Source organism: Pristiophorus japonicus, chromosome 5 (assembly GCF_044704955.1).
Source record: "Pristiophorus japonicus isolate sPriJap1 chromosome 5, sPriJap1.hap1, whole genome shotgun sequence".
NCBI classification, from domain to species: Eukaryota; Metazoa; Chordata; class Chondrichthyes; family Pristiophoridae; genus Pristiophorus; species Pristiophorus japonicus.
In genome coordinates this window covers 47,047,926-47,074,165 of record NC_091981.1, presented here as the reverse complement: position 1 = coordinate 47,074,165, position 26,240 = coordinate 47,047,926, and the positions used below count along the sequence as shown (strand labels likewise).

At 43.4% G+C, this 26,240-nt stretch overlaps 1 protein-coding gene across 1 annotated transcript in view; it reads left to right on the top strand.

The window, feature by feature from the left end:
- The window catches only part of rp9 (RP9 pre-mRNA splicing factor), a 30,210-nt gene extending 14,175 nt beyond the window's left edge, over window positions 1-16,035 (top strand). Inside the window, exons 4-6 of the mRNA XM_070880588.1 lie at window positions 4,995-5,086; window positions 6,031-6,092; window positions 15,647-16,035. Coding sequence (XP_070736689.1) covers window positions 4,995-5,086; window positions 6,031-6,092; window positions 15,647-15,821 — 329 coding nt within the window. The 3' untranslated portion in view covers window positions 15,822-16,035. The remainder of the gene's footprint in view (window positions 1-4,994; window positions 5,087-6,030; window positions 6,093-15,646) is intronic.
- Window positions 16,036-26,240: the final 10,205 nt, after the last annotated feature.

Here is a 26,240-nt window from a genome sequence, read left to right as displayed (position 1 = left end):
AGGAGTCGTTTTCCTCGGTGACCTGGACCACCTGCTGGACGTGTGAAGGCCCTGTGGGAGGTAAAAGACATAAGAACATAAGAAATAGGAGCAGGAGTAGACCATACGGGCCCTCGAGCCTGCTCCACCATTTAATTTGATTATGGCTGATCCGATCATGGACTCAGGTCCACTTCCCTGCCTGCTCTCCATAACTCCTTATTCCCTTATCATTTAAAAAAACTGTCTACTTCTGTCTTAAATTTATTCAATGTCTCAGCTTCCACAGCTCTCTGAGGCAGCGAATTCCACAGATCCACAACCCTCTGAGAGAAGAAATTTCTCCTCATCTCAGTTTTAAATGGACGGCCCCTTATTCTAAGATTACGCCCTCTAGTTCTAGTCTCTCCTATCAGTGGAAACATCCTCTCTGCATCCACCTTGTCAAGCCCCTCATAATCTTATACATTTCGATAAGATCACCTCTCATTCTTCTGAACTCCAATGAGTAGAGGCTCAACCTACTCAACCTTTCCTCATAAGTCAACTCCCTCATCTCCGGAATCAACCTTGTGAACCTTCTCTGAACTGCCTCCAAAGCAAGTATATCCTTTCTTAAATATGGAAACCAAAATTGCACGCAGTATTCTAGGTGTGGCCTCACCAATACCCTGTACAACTGTAGCAAGATTTTATACTCCAACCCCTTTGCAATAAAGGCCAAGATTCTATTGGCCTTCCTGATCACTTGCTGCACCTGCATACTAACCTTTTGTGTTTCATGCACAAACACCCCCAGGTCCCGCTGTACTGCAGCACTTTGCGATCTTTCTCCATTTAAATAATAACTTGCTCTCTGATTTTTCCTGTCAAAGTGCATGACCTCACACTTTCCAACATTATACTCCATCTGCCAAATTTTTGCCCACTCACTTAGCCTGTCTATGTCCTTCTGCAGACTTTTTGTGTTCTCCTCACACATTGCTTTTCTTCCCATCTTTGTATCGTCGGTAAACTTGGCTACGTTAAACTTGGTCCCTTCTTCCAAGTCATTCATATAGATTGTAAATAGTTGGGGTCCCAGCACTGATCCCTATGGCACCCCACTAGTTACTGATTGCTAACCCGAGAATGAACCATTTATCCCTACTCTCTGTTTTCTGTTCGTTAGCCAATCCTCTATCCATGCTAATATATTACCCCTAACCCCGTGAACTTTTATCTTGTGCAGTAACCTTTTATGTGGCACCTTGTCAAATGCCTTCTGGAAGTAGTGGGGTACCACAGGGATCAATGTTTGGGCCCCAGCTAATCACAATATTTATCAATGATTTGGATGAGGGAACCAAATGTAGTATTTCCAAATTTGCTGGGATTGTGAGTTGAGGAGGATGCAAAGATGCTGCAAGGCGATTTAGATCGATTGAGTGAGTGGGTAAACACATGGCAGATGCAGTATAACGTGGATAAATGTGAAGTTATCCACTTTGGTAGGAATAACATAAGGACAAAGTATTATTTAAATGGTGATGGCTTGGGAAGTTTGGATGTACAGAAGGACCTGGGTGTCCTTGTACACCAGTCATTGAAAGCAAACATGCAGGTGCAGCAAGCAGTTAAGGCGGCCAATGGTATGTTGGCCTTCATTGGAAGAATATTTGAGTACAGGAGCAAGGATGTTTTACTACAGTTATACAGGGCCTTGGTGAGACTGCACCTGGAGTATCGTGTGCAGTTTTGGTCTCCTTACCTAAGAAAGGATATACTTGCCATAGAGGGAGTGCAGCGAAGGTTTACCAGACTGATTCCTGGGATGGCAGGACTGTCTTATGAGGAGAGATTGGGTCGACTAGGCCTGTATTCACTAGAGTTTAGAAGAATGAGACGGGATGTCATTGAAACGTATAAAATTCTGACTGGGTTGGATAGACTGGATGCGGGGAGGATGTTTCCCCTGGCTGGGAAGTCTAGAACAAGGGGTTACAGTCTCAGGATACGGTGTAGGAAATTTAGGACCGAAATGAGGAGAAATTTTTTCACTCTGTGTGCTGAACCTGTGAAATTCTCTACCACAGAAGGCTGTGCAGGCCAAGTCATTGAATATATTTAAGAGGGAGATCGATAGATTTCTAGAAACAAAAGGCATCAAGGGGTATGGGGAAAAAGCAGGAATATGGTGTTGAGATAGAGGATCAGCCATGATCGTGTTGCATGGCAGTGTAGACTCAAAGGGCCTCATAAGACAGTCCTGCCATCCCAGGAATCAGTCTGGTAAACCTTCGCTGCACTCCCTCTATGGCAAGTATATCCTTTCTTAGGTAAGGAGACCAAAACTGCACATGATACTCCAGGTGCAGTCTCACCAAGGCCCTGTATAACTGTAGTAAAACATCCTTGCTCCTGTACTCAAATCCTCTTCCAATGAAGGCCAACATACCATTGGCCGCCTTAACTGCTTGCTGCACCTGCATGTTTGCTTTCAATGACTGGTGTACAAGGACACCCAGGTCCTTCTGTACATCGACACTTCCCAAGCCATCACCATTTAAATAATACTTTGTCCGTATGTTTTTCCTACCAAAGTGGATAACTTCACATTTATTTTCTATGTTTCTATGTTTCTAAGTCCAAATACTCCACATCCACTGGTTCCCCTTTATCCACCCTGTTCGTTACATCCTCAAAGAATTCTATCAAATTTGTCAAACATGACTTCCCCTTCATAAATCCATGCTGACTCTGCCTGACCGAATTTTGCTTTTCCAAATGTCCTGCTAATGCTTCTTTAATAATGAACTCCATCATCTTCCCAACCACAGATGTTAGGCTAAATGGTCTATAGTTTCCTGCTTTTTGTCTGCCTCCTTTTTTAAATAGGGGCGTTAGATTTGCAGTTTTCCGATCTGCTGGGACCTCCCCAGAATCCAGGGAATTTTGGTAAATTACAACCAATGGATCCACTATCCATGCCGCTACTTCTCTTAAGACCCTAGGATGCAAGCCATTAGGTCCAGGGGATTTATCTGCCTTTAGTCCCATTATCTTACCTCCTTAGTGATTGTGATTATGTTAATTTCCTCCTCCCCTCCCCCACCCCCACCCCCATAGCCCCTTGACTATCCACTGTTGGAATATTATTAATGTCCTCTACCGTAAAGACTGATACAAAATATTTGTTCAGAGTTTCTGCCATCTCCATGTTCCCTATTACTACTTCCCCGGTCTCGTCCTCTAAGGCACCAACATTTACTTTAGCCACTCTTCCTTTTTATATACTTATAGAAGCTCTTGCTATCTGTTTTTATATTTTGTGCTAGTTTACTGTCATAGTCTATTTTCCCTTTCTTAATCATTTTTTTAGTCATTCTTTGTTGGCTTTTAAACACTTCCCAATCTTCTGTCCTCCCACACGAATGATAACCGCAAGCATTTTTACCTTCATAGTAATCATTATGCACATGATCATGTGACATCTGTTGACATCTAATCAGCATTACTGAGTATTGTATGCCATCTGGCAGCCTGATATTTAATTCTGTCACTAGGTAACTGGCAGGCCCCCCATCTCTGATGGCCAGGGACACTGCAACTCCGCTGATCTCCAGTGCCGCCTCCTCTGCAGATGTTAATTGAAAGATGGCTGGAGGGTCATCTCCGGTGCTCTGCCTATCCCTGGTATTCTCGGCTCTCATCTCCTGCAAGGAGGGAAAGAAGAGACCCATGAGTGAGAGTAATGGGATGAGTTCACTCGATGGATGGAGAGCATTTGTTGAAGATGGCTGAGGGATAGGCTGACATCACATAAGGACAAGTGTCAGTGCGGATGGATCGATGCGGGTGTGAGTAAGTGCATAGACAAAGAGGGATGGCGGTACCTGTAAGCTAATTTGGTGTGAGGAGTGATGTACTGGAGTAGGCTTGAGAAGGCAGAGTGAGGGGCATTGGGATGATGGGCACATCTGGATGTAGAGCAATGTGCCATTTCTGTTGTCTTTCCTGCCCTGCTGAGATAATTGAATCACTTCCTGCACTGGATTCAGGAGCGTGACATTACGCTCCTGCTGCTGACCTTGGCAGCCACCAACCACGTCTTCTTCGTTTCAGCTGTAGGCTTCTTCCTTGCATCTCTCCACTTGCATCTCTCCGGGCCTTTACAGTCCCCAACAGCACATCCAGGGATGCGCACCCTTTGCCCGTCTTGACTCCATAGCAATAGGCCTGTGGCTCTCTGCATTTACAAACTCCTTCAACTTTCATGTTTGGAGTGTCGATTTAAATACTGGAGTTGAAATTGCATAATGCGCATTGTCATTTTGCCTGCTGATGCTAATTGGATGGAAATCCCAGAAGTAAAATGATAATGAGGTAGCTAAGAACAAGAAGCCCACTGACATCTGCACTACTGCACTTACTTCTAGGTTTCCCACACACTATCGCAACCCTCCATCCCCACCCAGGCAACCAGTGCGTGTGCACATTAAAATCCAGCCCACTGTTTGTAATCCAGCTTCCTGGGATAATGAAATTGCTGCAGTCTCATTTTTGCACAACTGAAGGCCAAAATATGATTTCTCTGAAAAGGAAAGTAAGAATTCAGCTATATGTTGTAAAATACAGGATGATCTTGCTTGAAACACTAATTTTGGAGCATTCATTTTGTATTGAAGTATCAAACTTATAAAAAGAGTTTTTTTTACCTCAAATGAAACCTTATGTTGTAATCAGTTTGCAGTTACGATTATTCCAGAATCTGTCTCCGTGAACTTCATAGGAATGTAACTTTTAAACCAATTGTTTGATTTGAGTCATTAGAATGTAATGAACCAAATTATTTTGTTTGTTTAAAATTTAGTATTTTATTAGCAGATCAAAACTAGCCCCCTTATTATTTAGTTTTATTTGGCTTCCAAGTTTTAAAAATGCCACCATTGATGAGCATTTGACAATGTTCAAAGGTTAGTATGGGAGAATTGAAATGACTAGTTATTTGTACTATTTTGGACTCTTGTTTCCAGGCTGGAGATGCAAAAATTTTGGACATCGAACTGGGGATAGAGAATGTCCCTACTTCATCAGTGGAAATCAGAAGTTGGAACAGTTCAGAGTAGTAAGTCAGAACAAAATTCATTCTCTATTTGCTTTTGAAAATTTGCAAAAATTATGAGTTTCACCTTTTCAGCATTTTATGTTACTGTTTTTGCAATCAACTCATTAGAATTAACATTTTCTGAAGTCATGGATCAATAATAATGTTTTTGTAGCATTACTTTGTATTGGTTATATTTGTAACATGACTTGCTAAACTGAGGTCAGACTTGTCTTGGTTTATTTGCATAAATATAATTAATCTAACTTTTAAGTAAAATAAGGCAGGCCTAAAGTAACAGAAGAAAGAAATTAGCCAAGTGTGAGTTTGGCTCAGTTGTAGCATTCTCTTTTCTCAATCAGAATGTTGAAGATCTAACCCCACTTTAGGACTTGAACACAAACTAGGCTGACACTTCAGTGCAGTATTGAGAGAGTACTGCATTGACAGAGGTGCTGTCTTTCAGATGATATGTTAAACTGAGGCCCCATCTGCCAGTTCAGATGAATGCAAAACATCCCATGACACCATTCAAAGAAGAGCAGGGGAGTTTTTCTGGTGTTCTGGCCAAGATGGACTGGAGCTTTTCCCAAGTTCCTGGCTATTATTCTTCCCTCAACCAACATAAACAGATTACTTAGTCATTTATCCAAGTAGTGTAGTGGAATATAACTGTGCACAAAATAACTGCTCTATTTGCCTATACAACAAAGTAAGTAATTTCTGAAATGTGATAAAGCATTATGTAAATAAAAATTAAATTCTGGGGGAAATAAAACCACCTGACACTAAACGTCTGTTCATAATAGTCAAACTCTGCTGTTCTAACTTAACTAACTCTGCTTTTGATAATTTTATACTTAACGACAGGTATTTGAAAGTTGACTTTTTAAAAGTTATATTTAGCATATAGAAATTTGTACTTACTATAAACAATTTTCTAACATGGTGCCTTCTTTTACTAGGCACATGAGGATCCCATGTATGATGTAATCAGAGAAAACAAACGGTATGAAAAGGAAACAAGGTAAGCATAGGTGTTAGTGATAGACTACTATAAAGAATAAAACGGTATGCAGTGCATTACAAAGTTGAGTGGTTGCATTGATATGATCTATAGGAATGAAGGCGAGGGGGAGAGAGAGAGAGAGAGAGCTCAGGCAGAAATAAAGATAGCCTAAAGATTTTTAAAAGGATGAGAGCAATCTCCAGGCCATCAATAGTAATAAAGATAATAGAAATACTTATGGTTCAGTAAAAATATAGAAAATAACTGACGAAAATACAACAGAAGTGATAAAAAAAACAAGGAATATAATGCATTAAAATGTGTGTTCAAAACAACATCAGGGCATAAGAGCAGGAGAGGGTTTATTGCCCAGTTACTATACACTAATGCACGTAGCATAAGAAATAAAACAAGTGAATTAGAAGTGCAAATTCAGCTTAAACGGTAAGACAGTGGTCATCAGAGACTGGGCCATGATTGGGAGAGAAATATTCCAGGTTATAAGGTCTTTAGAAAGGACAGGGAAATTCAAAAAGGAGGAGCAGCAATATTGACAATGGACACTATTGCAATATTTGAAAGAATGGATATCAATAAGGGTGAGCAGGCAGTAGAAATATTATGGGTGGAAGTTGTTTACAGACCTCCAAATAGCAATAATAAAGTAGCGGGAAGCATAAATGTGGAGTTTAGAAAAGCTTATTGTAAAAACACAGTATTTATAATGGGAGACTTTAATTTTCACACAAACTCGGGTAGCAGAACAGCTCGAGTCCCAAAGGCAGTGAATTTTTTTGAGTGTATTCGGGACAATTTTCTGGAACAATATGTCCTTGAACTAATAAGAGAACATGCCATCTTAGATTTAGTTATAAATAATGAGCTTGAATTAGTCAATAATCTAACGGTAAGGGAACACCTAACTAATAGTGACCATACTATGATAGAATTTGATATTGGGTATGGGAGGAAGAAAGTTGAGTCACGAACTAAGGTTTTAAATTTAGGTAAGTCTGACTGGAGAAATGAGTCAGGAATTGACCACAATAGACAGAGCTGAACTATTAACGGATAAAACTATGGATGAATAGCAGGAGGTGTTCAAAAAAGTATTTGGGAGAATACAAGACTTATACATACCCTAAAAGGCAAGAGCTCTTTGTGTGTAATTAAACAACCTTGGTCAACAAAGGAAATGAGAGATAGAATAAAACTAAAGGAAAGGGCTGAAAGAAAGGCAAAGAACTGTAGAGATTCCGTGGACTAGGAGAGATATAAAGAACAGCAAAGGGATATAAACAAAGTGATAAGAGCTGCAAAAGGAAACAAAAAGCTATTGAGGAATATCCAGGACAACAGTAAATGTTTTTACAAATATATTAAGAGAAAGAGGTTGGCTAAGAGTAATGTGGGCACCTTAATGACAGATGCAGGTGATAATTGTAATTGAAAATCAGGAGATGGCAGACTTACTAAATAGTTACTTTGTATTGGTCTTCACAGTAGAGGATGAGGATGATGTATCAGAGATACAAGGAAAAATAAAAATAAATCAAGAGGAGGAACTAACTGGAGTCAATGATTTAAAAAAAAATGATGATTGAGAAACTAATGAGATTAAAAATAGACAAATCACCAGGACCCGGTTTCCACCCCAGGGTATTAAAAGAGGTTGGTGAGGAAATTGTTGATGCGTTAGTCATGATCTTTGGCGAGATAATAAACGTAGGTTTGAGAATGTCTGTGGATGTTATTTATATGGACTTCCAGAAGGCATTCGACAAGGTTACACATAAGATACTGTTAACAAAAATGAGAGCACATGGAATTGGGGCCAACATATTTACTTGGATAGGGAATTGGTTAGGAGATATGAGACAGAGAGTAGGGATAATAGGTATGTACTCAAATTAGCATGATGTGACTAGTGGTGTCCTCCAGAGATCTGTACTGGAGCCTCGGCTTCTCACTGTATTTATAAATGACTTGGATGAAATAATAGAGAGCCATATATCTAAGTTTGCTGATGACACTAAAGTGGGTGGCTCAGTAAATAGTGTAGTGGGAAAGGTATGTATATTGGTACTGAGTACATCATTAAGATAGAAGGCATTTGAGTTAATATTTTTTTCATTGAAAAATCATTTGAGTTTATCTCAGGATATTTGAGGAGATTCTGGAGATTTAAAAAGAATGGGGCCCGTACTATCTCAGCCTGTATTGCTGACTACCTGTTTAATGCAGGATCCAGATGGGAGAAGGTTTATTGAGCAGAGTTATCAGGGTAATGGAAGAGGTCGCAGACTGATCAGCAGGAGGAGGCCTTACCCCAAAGGATTTTCAGGGAGAAATGCTCCTATTTGGACTTGACCGATCGACAGTGCCTTCGAAGGCTGCACTTCCGAAAAGAGGTGATCAATGAGATTTGCCAGCTCATTAAGGCAGACCTGCAGCCCAGTACCACCAACTTTACTGCACTCTCTGTCGAGATGAAGGTGACTGTGGCATTTTACTTTTATGGATGCGGCTCTTTTCAGGCATCAGCTGGGGATATATGCTCTAATTCTCAGCACGCTACTCATCGCTGCATTCGACAGGTAACCAAAGCACTGTATGCCGCTGGATGTAATTTGGGAAGGCCATCTTAGACTGGGTGTTGTGTAATGAGAGAGGATTAATTAGCAATCTCGTTGTGCGAGGCCCCTTGGGGAAGAGTGACCATAATATGGTGGAATTCTGCATTAGGATGGAGAATGAAACAGTTAATTCAGAGACCATGGTCCAGAACTTAAAGAAGGGTAACTTTGAAGGTATGAGGCGTGAAGTGGCTAGGATAGATTGGCGAATGATACTGAAGGGGTTGACTGTGGATGGGCAATGGCAAACATTTAGAGACCGCATGGATGAACTACAACAATTGTACATTCCTGTCTGGCGTAAAAATAAAAAAGGGAAGGTGGCTCAACCATGGCTATCAAGGGAAATCAGGAAGTGGCATACAAATTGGCCAGAAATAGCAGCGAACCCGGGGACTGGGAGAAATTTAGAACTCAGCAGAGGAGGACAAAGGGTTTGATTAGGGCAGGGAAAATGGAGTACGAGAAGAAGCTTGCAGGAAACATTAAGACGGATTGCAAAAGTTTCTATAGGTATGTAAAGAGAAAAAGGTTAGTAAAGACAAACGTAGGTCCCCTGCAGTCAGAATCAGGGCAAGTCATAACGGGGAACAAAGAAATGGCGGACCAATTGAACAAGTACTTTGGTTCGGTATTCACTGAGGAGGACACAAACAACCTTCTGGATATAAAAGGGGGTCGGAGGATCTAGTAAGGAGGAGGAACTGAGGGAAATCCATATTAGTCGGGAAATTGTGTTGGGGAAATTGATGGGATTGAAGACCGATAAATCCCCAGGGCCTGATGGGCTGCATCCCAGAGTACTTAAGGAGGTGGCCTTGGAAATAGTGGATGCATTGACAGTCATTTTCCAACATTCCATTGACTCTGGATCAGTTCCTATGGAGTGGAGGGTAGCCAATGTAACCCCACTTTTTAAAAAAGGAGGGAGAGAGATAACAGGGAATTATAGACCGGTCAGCCTGACATCGGTAGTGGGTAAAATGATGGAATCAATTATTAAGGATGTCATAGCAGTGCATTTGGAAAGAGGTGATATGATAGGTCCAAGTCAGCATGGATTTGTGAAAGGGAAATCATGCTTGACAAATCTTCTGGAATTTTTTGAGGATGTTTCCAGTAGAGTGGACAAGGGAGAACCAGTTGATGTGGTATATTTGGACTTTCAGAAGGCTTTCGACAAGGTCCCACACAAGAGATTAATGTGCAAAGTTAAAGCACATGGGATTGGGGGTAGCGTGTTGACATGGATTGAGAACTGGTTGTCAGACAGGAAGTAAAGAGTAGGAGTAAATGGGGACTTTTCAGAATGGCAGGCAGTGACTCGTGGGATACCGCAAGATTCTGTGCTGGGGCCCCAGCTGATTACACTGTACATTAATGATTTGGACGAGGGGATTAAATATAGTATCTCCAAATTTGCGGATGACGCTAAGTTGGGTGGCAGTGTGAGCTGCGACGAGGATGCTATGAGGCTGCAGAGCGACTTGGATAGGTTAGGTGAGTGGGCAAATGCATGGCAGATGAAGTATAATGTGGATAAATGTGAGGTTATCCACTTTGGTGGTAAAAACAGAGAGACAGACTATTATCTGAATGGTGACAGATTAGGAAAAGGGGAGGTGCAAAGAGACCTGGGTGTCATGGTACATCAGTCATTGAAGATTGGCATGCAGATACAGCAGGCGGTTAAGAAAGCAAATGGCATGTTGGCCTTCATAGCAAGGGGATTTGAGTACAGGGGCAGGGAGGTGTTGCTACAGTTGTACAGGGCCTTGGTGAGGCCACACCTGGAGTATTGTGTACAGTTTTGGTCTCCTAACCTGAGGAAGGACATTCTTGCTATTGAGGGAGTGCAGCGAAGGTTCACCAGACTGATTCCCGGGATGGCGGGACTGACCTATCAAGAAAGACTGGATCAACTGGGCTTGTATTCACTGGAGTTCAGAAGAATGAGAGGGGACCTCATAGAAACGTTTAAAATTCTGACGGGGTTAGACAGGTTAGATGCAGGAAGAATATTCCCAATGTTGGGGAAGTCCAGAACCAGGGGACACAGTCTAAGGATAAGGGGTAAGCCATTTAGGATCGAGATGAGGAGGAATTTCTTCACCCAGAGAGTGGTGAACCTGTGGAATTCTCTACCACAGAAAGTTGTTGAGGCCAATTCACTAAATATATTCAAAAAGGAGTTAGATGAAGTCCTTACTACTAAGGGGATCAAGGGGTATGGTGAGAAAGCAGGAATGGGGTACTGAAGTTGCATGTTCAGCCATGAACTCATTGAATGGCGGTGCAGGCTAGAAGGGCCGAATGGCCTACTCCTGCACCTATTTTCTATGTTTCTATAAACTTCCCAATGACTGGGGAGGCAGAGTGAGAGGGCTTTGAGATTTGCACGCATTGCCGGCTTCCCCAAGGCAGGGTGCTGTTGACTACCCATATTGTCTTGTGAGCACCAGTACAGGAGGCGGAGACGTACCGAAACTGTAAGGAATTCCACTCCCTCAACATGCAGCTCGTCAGTGACCATACGCAGCGCACATACAGAGTGAATGCCTACTTTCCAGGGAGCATCCATGATGCGCGTATCTTGCATGAGAGCACTGTGTCTGACGCGTTGAAGTCTGAGCCACAAAGTAAATGCTGGCTGCTGGGAGACAAAGGGTACGGCCTTGCTACCTGGCTCTTGAACCCCCCTACGGAAGCCTCAGACAGAAGCCGAGCAACAATATAATAAGAGCCATATAGCCAAATGTAATATTATCGAAAAGACAATTGGAGTGATGAAGCAGCGCTTTTGATGCTTGGACCACTCAGGAGGCAGGCTGCAGTACCACCCTGAGCAGGTTGCTCAGTTCACAGTGGTGTGCTGCATGTTGCATAATTTAGCAATCATGCAGGGACAGGAATTGCCACAGGGGACTGCGGGACCACCTGAGGAGAGAGTGCAGGAGATGGAGGAGGAAGAAGAGGAAAATGAGGGGCAGGAGGATGAGGAGGAGCTTCCAGATGAACCCATGGCACCATCCCCTCGCCCCACACCACAGTGGAGGGTGCGCGGAGCGTATTGTTATGGCAGCAGCTCATAAATGAACGCTTTGCTTGAATGTGGAGAGCTGCATTTTGGGACCCTGATGACTGTTATCCCAAAAGTTTGACACTGTACAAGAGTGCTTAAATTCAATTGAAATGTTTATGTAAAAAATATACAATTGTAAAACTTTGTAAAGCTTATAATTAGAACTTTGCACAACTGTAACAACTTTAACAACTTGAAATAAACTTTAAAAAATCAAACTTCAACTATTTTAAATGAACAATGGAACAACACTTGACAACAACAAAGCATCCTTTACTGTCCTCTACCTTGACCGCATACTCCACCACCCTTGGGACTACCCCCCCCCCCCCCGCCCCCTTACTCCCGCCCTTCTTTCCCTGTCCCACTGCCCCTGAGCCCAGACCAACGCGTGGTGGTACCAAGCCAGCGTGCAAGAGTGCATCCAGAGTTCTGTTGCTGTCGTTGGGGATCAGCCATTGCAGGCGCAGTGAATGGGGCCTCAGAAGAAGTTTGTGATCAGAAGGCACGGCTACAGGGCTGGAAGCTGCTGACAGCTCCCCACCCTCAGGTGTTGTCGACCCAACTACTATGACACGGGGGGATTCCGCGCCATGTCCTGATCCCATCAATTGCAGCATGGCTTCGACGGAGTCGGTGATTCGCTCCATCGAGGTGATCTGACGTGACAGATCCTCTGACTGTCGTTCTGATAGCACTGCGAAGTTTCCGGCTATCATAGCCATGGCCTTGAGCAGCTCTCGAACTATGTCGACGCTGGTCTGTGACAGACGCACCATGTCCTGATACACGCCTATCTGTCTTGCAGCAACGGACCTTTTCTACACCAACCTCCGTTGCTGCAGCAAAGGCGATACAACACTGGGGGTGTGTTGCTGCGCACCGCTTGGTCCCGCAGAATCGGGAACAGAGGAGGCATGGGGGAATCCAATGAATATAGAATCAGTGGTGGAGGATGTTCCAACTGGCTCACCAGAGGAGCTGGTGTATCCTCCTCTGTCTCCACCCCCACCTCCACCGGCTCCAGGATCAGCTGCTCTTCCTCTTCATCATCTCTGGCAGGAATGAATTCGGGAGAGGGCTGGGTGACGCCAGAGATGGAGGCAGTGGGTCTGTCGTCTGGTCTCTCTGCGAAGGACTGGTCTGAATCATCTGAGTCTGGATGTACAAAACATTTTAAAATGCTTGGCACCAGGGGAGGGGTGAGGGTTACATGAGTACATGAGTATAGTGACGTAGCGCAGTCTGTCTTAAATGTCCACCACTGCTGCATTACTGCATTACATATCGCAGACAGACAATACATATATACATATACATATACATATGCATTGCGTTACATGCCCCCAACATTACAGTACATCACATGAGCCCAACATTACAATGAAATAAATTTACATTACATTACATGAGGCCAAGATTACAGTTACATTACATGACATTACAGGACCGCAACACAGACCGGGGATTGTATTGAACTGACCATCCTATGTGGGTGGGTCAGCTCCAACTCCAGTGGTGGCACGGTTGCTATCCCCGACCAGCAACAGGGCACGGATCTCAATCTTCGTCAATGGTTCTTGCGTTGGGGGTCCTCCCCCCGGTACACCGCTGATCCATTGCTATTGCAGACGTCTTCTGCAGAAAGTGAAGTAAATTAAAGTAAAAATCTTCAATCCATTTAACATTGCAGACACACAGGTTCACGCACACACACATCAAAACACTGCGTTAATCCTCCTGTCATTGCCTGAAAGCACAAATACATCGCCATAACCTTGGGATAAATAACATTATCTGTGTGACACTGTGTGGCGGGCAGTGACTGGTGGGGTACCGCGGGGTTCTGTGCTGGGGCCCCGGCTGTTTGCACTGTACATTAATGATTTAGATGAGGGGATTAAATGTGGTATCTCCAAGTTTGCGGATGACACTGAGTTGGGTGGCGGTGTGAGCTGCGGGGAGGATGCTGTGAGGCTGCAGAGCGACTTGGATAGGTTGGGTGGGTGGGCAGATGCATGGCGGATGAAGTATGGTGTGGATAAATGTGAGGTTGTCCACTTTGGTGGTAAAAACAGAGAGACAGACTATTGTCTGAATGGTGACGGATTGGGAGAGGGGGAGGTGCAACGAGACCTGGGTGTCGTGGTGCATCGGTCATTGAAGGTTGGCATGCAGGTGCAGCAGGCGGTTAAGAAAGCGGATGGCATGTTGGCCTTCATAGCGGGGGGGTTTGGGTGCAGGGGCGGGGGGGTGTTGCTACAGTTGTACAGGGCATTGGTGAGGCCACACCTGGAGTATTGTGTACAGTTTTGGTCTCCTAACCTGAGGAAGGACATTCTTGCTATTGAGGGAGTGCAGCGAAGGTTCACCAGACTGATTCCCGGGATGGCAGGACTGACCTATCAAGAAAGACTGGATCAACTGGGCTTGTATTCACTGGAGTTCAGAAGAATGAGAGGGGACCTCATAGAAACGTTTAAAATTCTGACGGGGTTAGACAGGTTAGATGCAGGAAGAATGTTCCCAATGTTGGGGAAGTCCAGAACCAGAGGTCACAGTCTAAGGATAAGGGGTAAGCCATTTAGGACCGAGATGCGGAGGAACTTCTTCACCCAGAGAGTGGTGAACCTGTGGAATTCTCTACCACAGAAAGTTGTTGAGGCCAATTCACTAAATATATTCAAAAAGTAGTTAGATGAGGTCCTTACTACTAGGGGGATCAAGGGGTATGGCGAGAAAGCAGGAATGGGGTACTGAAGTTGAATGTTCAGCCATGAACTCATTGAATGGCGGTGCAGGCTAGAAGGGCCGAATGGCCTACTCCTGCACCTATTTTCTATGTTTCTATGTTTCTACATGGTACATGGCTCATGGCGGGTGCAAAAAGAAAATCATAACTTTTGCTACCCTCACCAGTTCGTTCCACCTCTTACGACACCTTTCCATGGTACGTACCATTGTACTTGGAGAGGACACAGCCTCCCTAATCTCGTCCCATATTCTGTTGTATTCCTTTGGAAGGGGTAAGCTTTCAACGACCACCCTTCGTTAAGTCGGAGTATCTCTCTGTAATATTCTCCAGCAGGGCAGATAGCTCTGTCTTGTCGAAGGTGGGCGCCCTCAACCTCCCATCCTTCTCGATGTTCCTGCGTTTTGACTTCTTTTTCAGCATTTCCATTATATTTATATTTATTATATTATGAATTTTGATTTATAAAATATGTTAATATTGTATAATTTTTGACTGCAATCTCTGACTAAACCAACTGACCCTCGAATACCTTGCTGCTCCTTCTCACTCTCTCTCCCTCGACTCCAACTCCCTGCGCATGTGCGGGTGACCCTGACCCCCGAAATCACGGGGAAAAAGCATCTGTGGGGGGAAAAAAAGAAGAAAAAATTTCCGCATGTGCAGTGCACTATCCATTGACAAGAAAATCGATCTTAATTGACTATAATACTGCACATTGCCCGCTGCACACCGCTCGCATACCGCCAAAAAAAATTCCACCAAACCAGCGCTCTTCGGTCTCGGCAGTTTTAAATGACGCACTGCCGAAATACCGCTGAGAAATGGGCGGCCCTTACGTCCTGTCGAATTTCAGGCCCAAGGTGTTTAAGGTGATTAAAGGACTTGATAGGGTACAACGAGAGAAACTGTTTTCTCTGATGGGAGAGTCCAGAACAAGGTGACATAACATTAAAATTAGAGCTGGGCTGTGCTGGTATGACGTCAGGAAGCACTTCTTCACAAAAAATCATGGTTGAAGTGAAGAATACTGTTCAATCGGTGAGCAATTATTTTTTCTAATTACTATAATGTGAATTATAATTACTATAATTCTTCCTAGGATACAACAACTGAAACAGATGTTGGAGGACACCACATCAGACAGTAAGAGTTCCAGCTCCTCAGATTCTGGAGCCAGGCACAAAAAGAAGAAAAAAAGGAAAGAGAAGAAGAAAAAGAAAAAGATGAAAAAACAGAAACACAAGACTAGAAAATCAAGTGACAGCTCAAAATAAGATAAAAGACTTGACTGTTATGAGTGTTTTTTTGTAAAGAGAAATATGTTATATTCGTCAACAAGAGTTTATTTTGAGCAGCTGTGTAAGTTGGAGATTTTCAACAACAGTGGGGAAAAACTGTGAACAGTAAACCCAATACCTGAACTTGATGGTTGAGGTTAACATGCTTCCCTTTATACAAGTGTATACAGACATTAAATTCACTTTTGCAGCTGTTGTACACCTGACTAATTTTGCCAGATCGAGGAACAGACTCAGTGGGAACATTTTCATTGTAAAGGTGCTAGTTGGTGAAAGACTACTTTTGGTTCTCACTCAAAAGCAATGTAGACCTAACTTGTAACAACAGAAATGCAAATCACTTTCCCGCAGGCATAGAATCACAATGACAAAGTGACATTTAAAGCAGTTTCTTCTTATTTTTTTGTAGAAGGGAAATTACTAAAATAGCGAAGTGTTGTGGGCACCAGTGGTAAATATCTCCATTATGAGGCTGACCATAACTAATTTGCAAGTTAGAACCCCTGTAGCTCGGATTTATCATATATACTGCTAGGTAAGAGTAATAAGCCTTTATATATGACAAAAATGTTCTCCATGTTGTGTTTTTTTTAAAAACACGAATCACCATTTAGCAGTGAGCTTGGATCCATTAATTCATGAATTGCATTGAAGTTGTGCATGCTTTGGTGACATCAAGTAGTTTTTTGAACTCTCTAGTTCTATTGAAGCCCATCCACAAGCATTATGGATGCTGCGATGGCTTCATCTCCAGGTTGATCTCTTGTTTTCTCTTAATCTGTAGCAAAGGAGAAACGTGAAATATGAATCCTAGTGTATAAGATGCCTGTGGAATAGTTGTAGATCTGCTGATATGTTTTGAAGCAGGAATGTCCAACCTGTGCTCTAATGCCATTTGAGGCCAGTCCCATTGTGTTTGTGCTTTTTCGAAAACCATTGCCTTTTTTTCTCAGTCCCTTCGATGGATAAATCCTAAATTAAAACATCAAGGTCCCATAGTATATCAAGGGAGTTCTCCCGGTGTCCTAGCCAACATTTATTCCTTAACCAACACCATTGAAACAGATTGTTCGGTCATTTATCTCACTACTGTTTGTGGGACCTTAGCTGCATCATTTGTCCACATTACAACAGTGAAGACACTTCGAAAATACTTCGCTAGCAGTGAAGTAGATATGGAAGGTGCTATACAAATACAAGTCCATCCTTCCTTTGTCTTGCCATGAGCATTGCCATATGAGGTATGCTTGTCACTTTTATTGATAAACAGATGCATGCATGTCTGTATATGACAGGTTTATATAATTTCAGGTAAATTGTATGCAAGGACTGAACAGGTAATTCAGAGAGGCAGAAGTAGCAGTGAGTGAGGTTGGTAGGAAGGCACGGTGTAGTGGAAAGAAGTAAAGGTAGTGGATGCGATGAGAACAAGGAGGCGGAGAAGTGTAAGAGAATGGGAAGAGAGTTGCTTGCCACACTTGCTCACAACCCCTACTAGAAATTGCAGCCTGCAGGCCCTGGAGGCTCCTTTCTCTGCCACAACTACCCTCCATCTGAAAGAAAACAAAAAGAAAAGCAAATGAAGTGTTGGGGAGAAGCAGAAGAGAAAATAAAAATAGCAACGCAATGACAAAAGAGACAGGTGAGGAGAATGAAGGCAGGATTTCCCTGTCCTTTTTTGCCTGTTCTCAGACGGTTCCCCGAGAAGATGTGAGGGAGCTAGGGCAAGGAGGTCTTCCACTAAATACCTGTTTCTAGAAACAGCTGTACTTTTCCTCTTGCTCCTTTGAATCATCCCGTTTCCCTACCTTGCTGTGTTTAAATGAATGTGAGTTAGGGGGCATGGCAACTTTTGTTTCTCTCTATTTTACCAATCAAAGAATCGCTGCAAGGAAGAAGCATTGGGATGTCCATGACAGGAGGATGGTGAAAGCCTATTTGAGTGAACAGATTCCTACTGCTTGCAGGGTCAGAGTAGTGGGCTGACAACCCGGCCTGACCTGACCCACTTCCAGCAGTAAAATACCATCCTCTATCCCATGACTTAACCACGTACAACGCCATGGGAGAGCCATTAATATATATTGGTAAAATTTTTGCATATATTGTATATTTATAAAAGAAAGAACTTGCATTAATATAGCACTTTTCACAACCTTAGGATATCCCAAAGTGCTTTACAGCCAATGATGTAGTTTGAAGTGCAAGTGTAATTTGAAGATTTGTTGTCACTATTGCACTGAAGGTGAATTACAGCCAATTTGCACATAGCAAGGCCCCCACAAACAGCAATGAGAAAAATGACCAGTGGTGTTGGTTCTAGGACAAATGTTGGCAAGGACATCAGGAGTACTCTCCTGGTCTTCTTCAGATAGTGTTATGTGAATGTTTATGTCCAACCTGAGAGGCCAGATGTGGCCTTAATTTAACATCTCATCTGAAAGACAGCACTTCCGAGTGTGCAGCATTCTCTCAGTACGGCACTGAAGGGTCAGGTTGGATTGTGTGCTCAAATCTCTGGAATGGGACTTGAACCCACCACCTTCTGACTCTGAGGGAAGAATTTTACCACTGATTAACGGCTGATATTTATAAAAATTTATAGCAGTTGAGAATGCCTTTTTTCATAATTAATGTACAGCGACAGTCCTAATGGAAAAGGCCATATATATGCATCTCAAATCATTTAGAACTTTGCCATTTGGGTATGCCTTTTAAAACAAACGGAATTATTTGCCATGTGTTTGAACTAATTTATATGTCTGATTCGGGTTAATAAATACTTCAATACCAAAACACCAAATAATTGAAAAATAAACTTTATTTATAAGCTTAACGGCCCATAATTTGCTGGAACGGGGCATCTCCCGTGAACACAGTGAGTTGGAGTTTTTTTTTACTCGTCCTTCAGCTCCAATTAATTTTGCACCGCAAATTGCTGGAAATACGAGATCAGCAGGACATCTGGGACCTTGGTGAATGATGGTATCTCCTTAACCAATGAGATTTAAGGATAGATAGATATCTAGGAGAAGGAAATAGGATGACTGAGATATGTAAAGTGGGGGGAAAAGAATGGATTAAGGGAGAGAAAAAAAAAGACAAAGGAAAATAAGATTTTTAAAAGAACTCTTAACAATTTACTATCTGCAGGAGTGCGACTGCACAGTTTCAGTTCCCTTTCTGGGGCTCAGGTTGAATGGCATTGCAGGAACATAAATCTCGCTATTAACAGGGTCCTTGTATTGTGAAGTACCAGCCACAACTTTGTGTGGCAAGTTTAATTTGTATTGACAGTGCAGATTCAGCAATTTTTTAAACTCATGAGATTGACGGTGTGATCCCGTTTTTGCAAGGGTAACGGCGGAGCAAATCGGCCAGCACTTTGTGGCGATCCACAACTCAGAAGACTTGGATTTATATAGCTAGCGCCTTTTACAACCACCAGATATCTCAAAGCACTTTACAGCCAATTAAGTACTTTTGGAGTGCAGTCACTGTTGTAATGTAGGAAACGTGGCAGCCAATTTGCGAAAGCTCCCACAAACAGCAATGTGATAATGATACGTCGCTTGAGGAGTGGTGCAGAAGGGAGGGATTCAAATTCCTGGGACACTGGAACCGGTTCTGGGGGAGGTGGGACCAGTACAAACTGGACGGTCTGCACCTGGGCAGGACCAGAACCAATGAACTAGGGGAGTGTTTGCTAGTGCTGTTGGAGAGGAGGTTAAACTAATATGGCAGGGGGATGAGAACCTATGCAGGGAGAGAGAGGGAAGTAGAATGGGGGCAGAAGCAAAAGATAGAAGAAAAGTAAAAGTGGAAGCCAGAGAAACCCAAGGCAAAAATCAGAAAGGGCCACATTACAGCAAAATTTTAAAGGGGCAAAGTGTGTTTAAAAAGACAAGCCTGAAGGCTCTGCTTCAATGCGAGGAGTATTCGTAATAAGGCGGATGAATTAACTGCGCAGGCAGCAATTAATGAATATGATATAATTGGCATCACGGAGACATGGCTCCAGGGTGACCAAGGCTGGGAACTCAACATCCAGGGGTATTCAACATTCAGGAAGGATAGACAGAAAGGAAAAGGAGGTGGGGTAGTATTGCTGGTTAAAGAGGAAATTAACACAATAGTAAGGAAGGACATTAACTTGGATAATATGAAATCCGTATGAGTGGAGCTGTGAAATACCAAAGGGCAGAAAACGCAAGTGGGAGTTGTGTACAGATCACCAAACAGTAGTAGTGAGGTTGAGGACAGCATCAAACAAGAAATTAGTGATGCATGCAATAAAGATACAGCAGTCATCATGGGCGACTTTAATCTACATATACATTGGGCTAACCAAACTGGTAGCAATACGGTGGAGGAGGATTTCCTGGAGTGTATTAGGGATGGTTTTCTAGACCAATATGTCGACAAACTAACTAGAGGACTGGCCATCCTAGACTGGGTGATGTGTAATGAAAAATGACTAATTAGCAATCTTGTTGTGCGAGGCCCCTTGGGGAAGAGTGACCATAATATGGGAGAATTCTTTATTAAGATGGAGAGTGACACAGTTAATTCAGAAACTAGGGTCCTGAACTTAAGGAAAGGTAAGTTCAATGGTATGAGACGTGAATTGGCTAGAATAGACTGGCGAATGATACTTAAAGGGTTGACGGTGGATAGGCAATGACAAACATTTAAAGATCACATGGATGAACTTCAACAATTGTACATCCCGTCTGGAGTAAAAATAAAACGGGAAAGGTAGCTCAACCGTGGCTAACAAGGGAAATTAAGGATAGTGTTAAATCCAAGGAAGATGCATATAAGTTGGCAGAAAAAGCAGCAAACCTGAGGACTGGGAGAAATTTAGAATTCAGCAGAGGAGGACAAAGGTTTTAATTAGGAAGGGGGAAATAGAGTATGAGAGGAAGCTTGCTGGGAACATAAAAACTGACTGCAAAAGCTTCTATAGATATGTGAAGAGAAAAAGATTAGTAAAGAGAAACGTAGGTCCAGAAGGGAGTCCTGGGCCCAGCGTCAAGGAGGTGCGTGGAGAGGCCCAGCTTGTGCAGCTACAGGGAGAAAGCAAAAAAGAAGTAGAAAGAAATAGAAAGGTGACATCACAGCCAAGGGGGTAAGTGATTAGCTGGTAATTGGTGAGTAGTTTTTCTTTTTTCTCTTCTATAACAGTGAGTAAACTTTAGCATTGTTGTTGCCAATTTAAGTGTATCTAAGGGTTAAATCATGGCAGGAGAGCTCAGACACGTGTTATGCTCCTCCTGTACTATGTGGGAAATCAGGGACGCCTCCAGTGTCCCTGACGATGACGTGTGCGGGAAGTGTATCTGCCTCCAGCTCCTGACGGACCGCGTTGCGGAATTGGAGCTGAAGGTGGATTCACTCTGGAGCATCCACGATGCTGAGAATGACGTGAATAGCACGTTTAGTGAGTTGGTCTTATCGCAGGTAAAGGGTCCACAGCCAGATAGGGAATGGAAGACCAACAGGAAGAGCAGTGCAAGGAAGGTAGTGCAGGGATCCCCTGCGGTCATCCCACTGCAAAACAGATACACCGCTTTGAGTACTGTTGAGGGGGATGACTCATCAGGGGGCAGCAGCAGCAGCCAAGTTCATGGCACCGTGGGTGGCTCTGCTGCACAGGAGGGCAGGTAAAAGAGTGGGAGAGTAATAGTGACAGGGATTCAATTGTAAGGGGAATAGATAGACATTTCTGCGGTCGCAACCAAGACTCTAGGATGGTATGTTGCCTCCCTGGATGCAGGATGTCTCGGAGCGGGTGCAGGACATTCTGAAAAGGGAGGGTGAACAGCCAGTTGTCGTGGTGTACATTGGTACCAACGATATAGGTAAAAAACGGGATGAGGTCTTACGAAACGAATTTAAGGAGCTAGGAGCTAAATTAAAAAGTAGGACCTCAAAAGTAGTAATCGCGGGATTGCTACCAGTGCCATGTGCTAGTCAGAGTAGGAATCGCAGGATAGCTCAGATGAATACGTGGCTTGAGCAGTGATGCAGCAGGGAGGGATTCAAATTCCTGGGGCATTGGAACCGGTTCTGGGGGAGGTGGGACCAGTACAAACTGGGCAGTCTGCACCTAGGCAGGACTGGAACCAATGTCCCAGGAGGAGTGTTTGCTAGTGCTGTTGGGGAGGAGTTAAACAAATATGGTAGGGGGATGGGAACCAATGCAGGGAGACAGAGGGAAACAAAATGGAGACAGAAGCAAAAGACAGAAAGGAGATGAGTAAAAGTGGAGGGCAGAGAAACTCAAGGCAAAAAACAAAAAGAGCCACTTTGCAGCAAAATTCTAAAGGGTCAAAGTGTGTTCAAAAGGCAAGCCAGAAGGCTCTGTGCCTCAATGCGAGGAGTATTCGGAATAAGGTGAACGAATTAACTGTGCAGATAGCAGTTAACGGATACGATGTGGTTGGCATCACGGAGACATGGCTCCAGGGTGACCAAGGCTGGGAACTCAACATCCAAGGGTACTCAACATTTAGGAAGGATAGACAGAAAGGAAAAGGAGGGGGGATGGTGTTGCTGGTTAAAGAGGAAATTAATGCAATTGTAAGGAAAGACATTAGCTTGGATGATGTGGAATCGGTATGGGTGGAGCTACAGAATACCAAAGGGCAGAAAACGCTAATGGGAGTTGTGTACAGACCTCCAAAAAAGTAGTAGTGATATTGGGGAGGGCATCAAACAGGAAATTAGGGGTGCATGCAATAAAGGTGCAGCAGTTATCATGGGTGACTTTAATATACATATAGATTGGGCTAACCAAACTGGAAACAATGTGGTGGAGGAGGATTTCCTGGAGTGCATAAGGGATGGTTTTCGAGACCAATATGTCGAGGAACCAACTAGGGGGAAGGCCATCTTAGACTGGGTGTTGTGTAATGAGAGAGGATTAATTAGCAATCTCATTGTGCGAGGCCCCTTGGGGAAGAGTGACCATAATATGGTGGAATTCTACATTAGGATAGAGAATGAAACAGTTAATTCAGAGACCATGGTCCAAAACTTAAAGAAGGGTAACTTTGAAGGTATGACGCATGAATTGGCTAGGATAGATTGGCGAATGATACTTAAGGGGTTGACTGTGGATGGGCAATGGCAGACATTTAGAGACCGCATGGATGAACTACAACAATTGTACATCCCTGTCTGGCGTAAAAATAAAAAAGGGAAGGTGGCTCAACCGTGGCTATCTAGGGAAATCAGGGATAGTATTTAAGGCAAGGAAGTGGCATATAAATTGGCCAGAAATAGCAGCGAACCCGGGGACTGGGAGAAATTTAGAACTCGGCAGAGGAGGACAAAGGGTTTGATTAGGGCAGGTAAAAGAGAGTATGAGAGGAAGCTTGCAGGGAACATTAAAATGGACTGCAAAAGCTTCTCTAGATATGTAAAGAGAAAAAGGTTAGTAAAGACAAACGTAGGTCCCCTGCAGTCAGAATCAGGAGAAGTCATTACTGGGAACTAAGAAATTGCAGACCAATTGAACAAGTACTTTGGTTCGGTATTCACTAAGGAGGACACAAACAACCTTCCGGATATAAAAGGGGTCAGAGGGTCTAGTAAGAAGGAGGAACTGAGGGAAATCCTTATTAGTCGGGAAATTGTGTTGGGAAAAATGATGGGATTGAAGGCCGATAAATCCCCAGGGCCTGATGGTCTGCATCCCAGAGTACTTAAGGAGGTGGCCTTGGAAATAGCGGAAGCATTGACAGTCATTTTCCAACATTCCATAGACTCTGGATCAGTTCCTATGGAGTGGAGGGTAGCCAATGTAACCCCACTTTTTAAAAAATGAGGGAAAGAGAAAATATAGACCGGTCAGCCTGACATCGGTAGTGGGTAAAATGATGGAATCAATTATTAAGGATGTCATAGCAGCGCATTTGGAAAGAGGTGACATGATAGGTCCAAGTCAGCATGGAGTTGTGAAAGGGAAATCATGCTTGACAAATTTTCTGGAATTTTTTGAGGATGTTTCCAGTAGCGGGGACAAGGGAGAATGAGTTGATGTGGTGTATTTGGACTTTCTGAAGGCTTTCGACAAGGTCCCACACAAGAGATTAATGTGCAAAGTGAAAGCACATGGGATTGGGGGTAGTGTGCTGACGTGGATTGAGAACTGGTTGGCAGACAGGAAGCAAAGAGTAGGAGTAAATGGGTACTTTTCAGAATGGCAGGCAGTGACTAGTGGGGTACCGCAAGGTTCTGTGCTGGGGCCCCAGCTGTTTACATTGTACATTAATGATTTAGATGAGGGGATTAAATGTAGTATCTCCAAATTTGCGGATGACACTAAGTTGGGTGACACTAAGTTGGGTGATCTGTGAGGAGGATGCTATGAGGCTGCAGAGTAACTTGGATAGGTTAGGTGAGTGGGCAAATGCATGGCAGATGACGTATAATGTGGATAAATGTGAGGTTATCCACTTTGGTGGTAAAAACAGAAAGACAGACTATTATCTGAATGGTGACAGATTAGGAAAAGGGGAGGTGCAACGAGACCTGGGTGTCATGGTACATCAGTCATTGAAGGTTGGCATGCAGGTACAGTAGGTGGTTAAGAAAGCAAATGGCATGTTGGCCTTCATAGCGAGGGAATTTGAGTACAGGGGCAGGGAGGTGTTACTACAATTGTACAGGGCCTTGGTGAAGCCACACCTGGAGTATTGTGTACAGTTTTGGTCTCCTAACTTGAGGAAGGACATTCTTGCTATTGAGGGAGTGCTGCGAAGGTTCACCAGACTGATTCCTGGGATGGCGGGACTGACATATCAAGAAAGACTGGACCAACTGGGCTTGTATTCACTGGAGTTCAGAAGAATGAGAGGGGATCTCATAGAAACGTTTAAAATTCTGACGGGTTTAGACAGGTTAGATGCAGGAAGAATGTTCCCAATTTTGGGGAAGTCCAGAACCAGGGGTCACAGTCTAAGGATAAGGGGAAAACCATTTGGGACCGAGATGAGGAGAAACTTCTTCACCCAGAGAGTGGTGAACCTGTGGAATTCTCTATCACAGAAAGTTGTTGAGGCCAATTCACTAAATATATTCAAAAAGGAGTTAGATGTAGTCCTTACTACTCGGAGGATCAAGGTGTATGGCGAGAAAGCAGGAATGGGGTACTGAAGTTGCATGTTCAGCCATGAACTCATTGAATGGCGGTGCAGGCTCGAAGGGCCGAATGGTCTACTCCTGCACCTATTTTCTATGTTTCTATGTTTCTGTGTCCCTTGCAGTTAGAATCAGGTGAATTTATAATGGGGAACAAAGAAATGGAAGACCAATTGAACAAATACTTTGGTTCTGTCTTCACGAGGGAAGACACAAATAACCTTCCGGAAATAATAGGGGACCGAGGGTCTAGTGAGAAGCAGGAACTGAAGGAAATCCTTATTAGGTGGGAAATTGTTTTAGGGAAATTGATGGGATTGAAGGCTGATAAATCTCTGGGGCTTGATAGTCTGCATCCCAGAGTAGTTCAATTATTAAAGATGAAATAGCAGCGCATTTGGAAAGCAGTGACAGGATCGGTCCAAGTCAGCATGGATTTATGAAAGAGAAATCATGCTTGACAAATCTTCTAGAATTTTTTGAGGATGTAACGAGTAGAGTGGACAAGGGAGAACCAGTGGATGTGGTGTATTTGGACTTTCAAAAGGCTTTTGACAAGATCCCACACAAGAGATTGGTGTGCAAAATTAAAGTACATAGTATTGGGGGTAATGTACTAACGTGGATAGACAACTGGTTGGCAGACAGGAAGCAGAGAGTCGGGATAAATGGGTCCTTTTCAGAATGGTAGGCAGTGACTAGTTTGGTGCCGCAGGGCTCAGTGCTGGGACCCCAGCTATTTACAATATACATCAATGATTTAGATGAAGGAATTGAGTGTAATATCTCCAAGTTTGCAGATGACACTAAGCTGGGTGGCGGTGTGAGCTGTGAGGAGGATGCTAAAAGGCTGCAGATGACTTGGACACTAGGTGAGTGGACAAATGCATGGCAGATGCAGTATAATGTGGATAAATGTGAGGTTATCCACTTTGGGGGCAAAAACACGAAGGCAGAATATTGTCTGAATGGCGGCAGATTAGGAAAAGCGGAGGTGCAACGAGACCTGGGTGTCATGGTGCATCAGTCATTGATAGTTGGCATGCAGATACAGCAGGCATTGAAGAAGGCAAATGGTATGTTGGCCTTCATAGCTAGGGGATTTGAGTATAGGAGCAAGGAGGTCTTACTGCAGTTGTACAGGGCCTTGGTGAGGCCTCACCTGGAATATTGTGCTCAGTTTTGGTCTCCTAATCTGAGGAAGGACAATCTTGCTATTGACAGAGTGCAGCGAAGATTCACCAA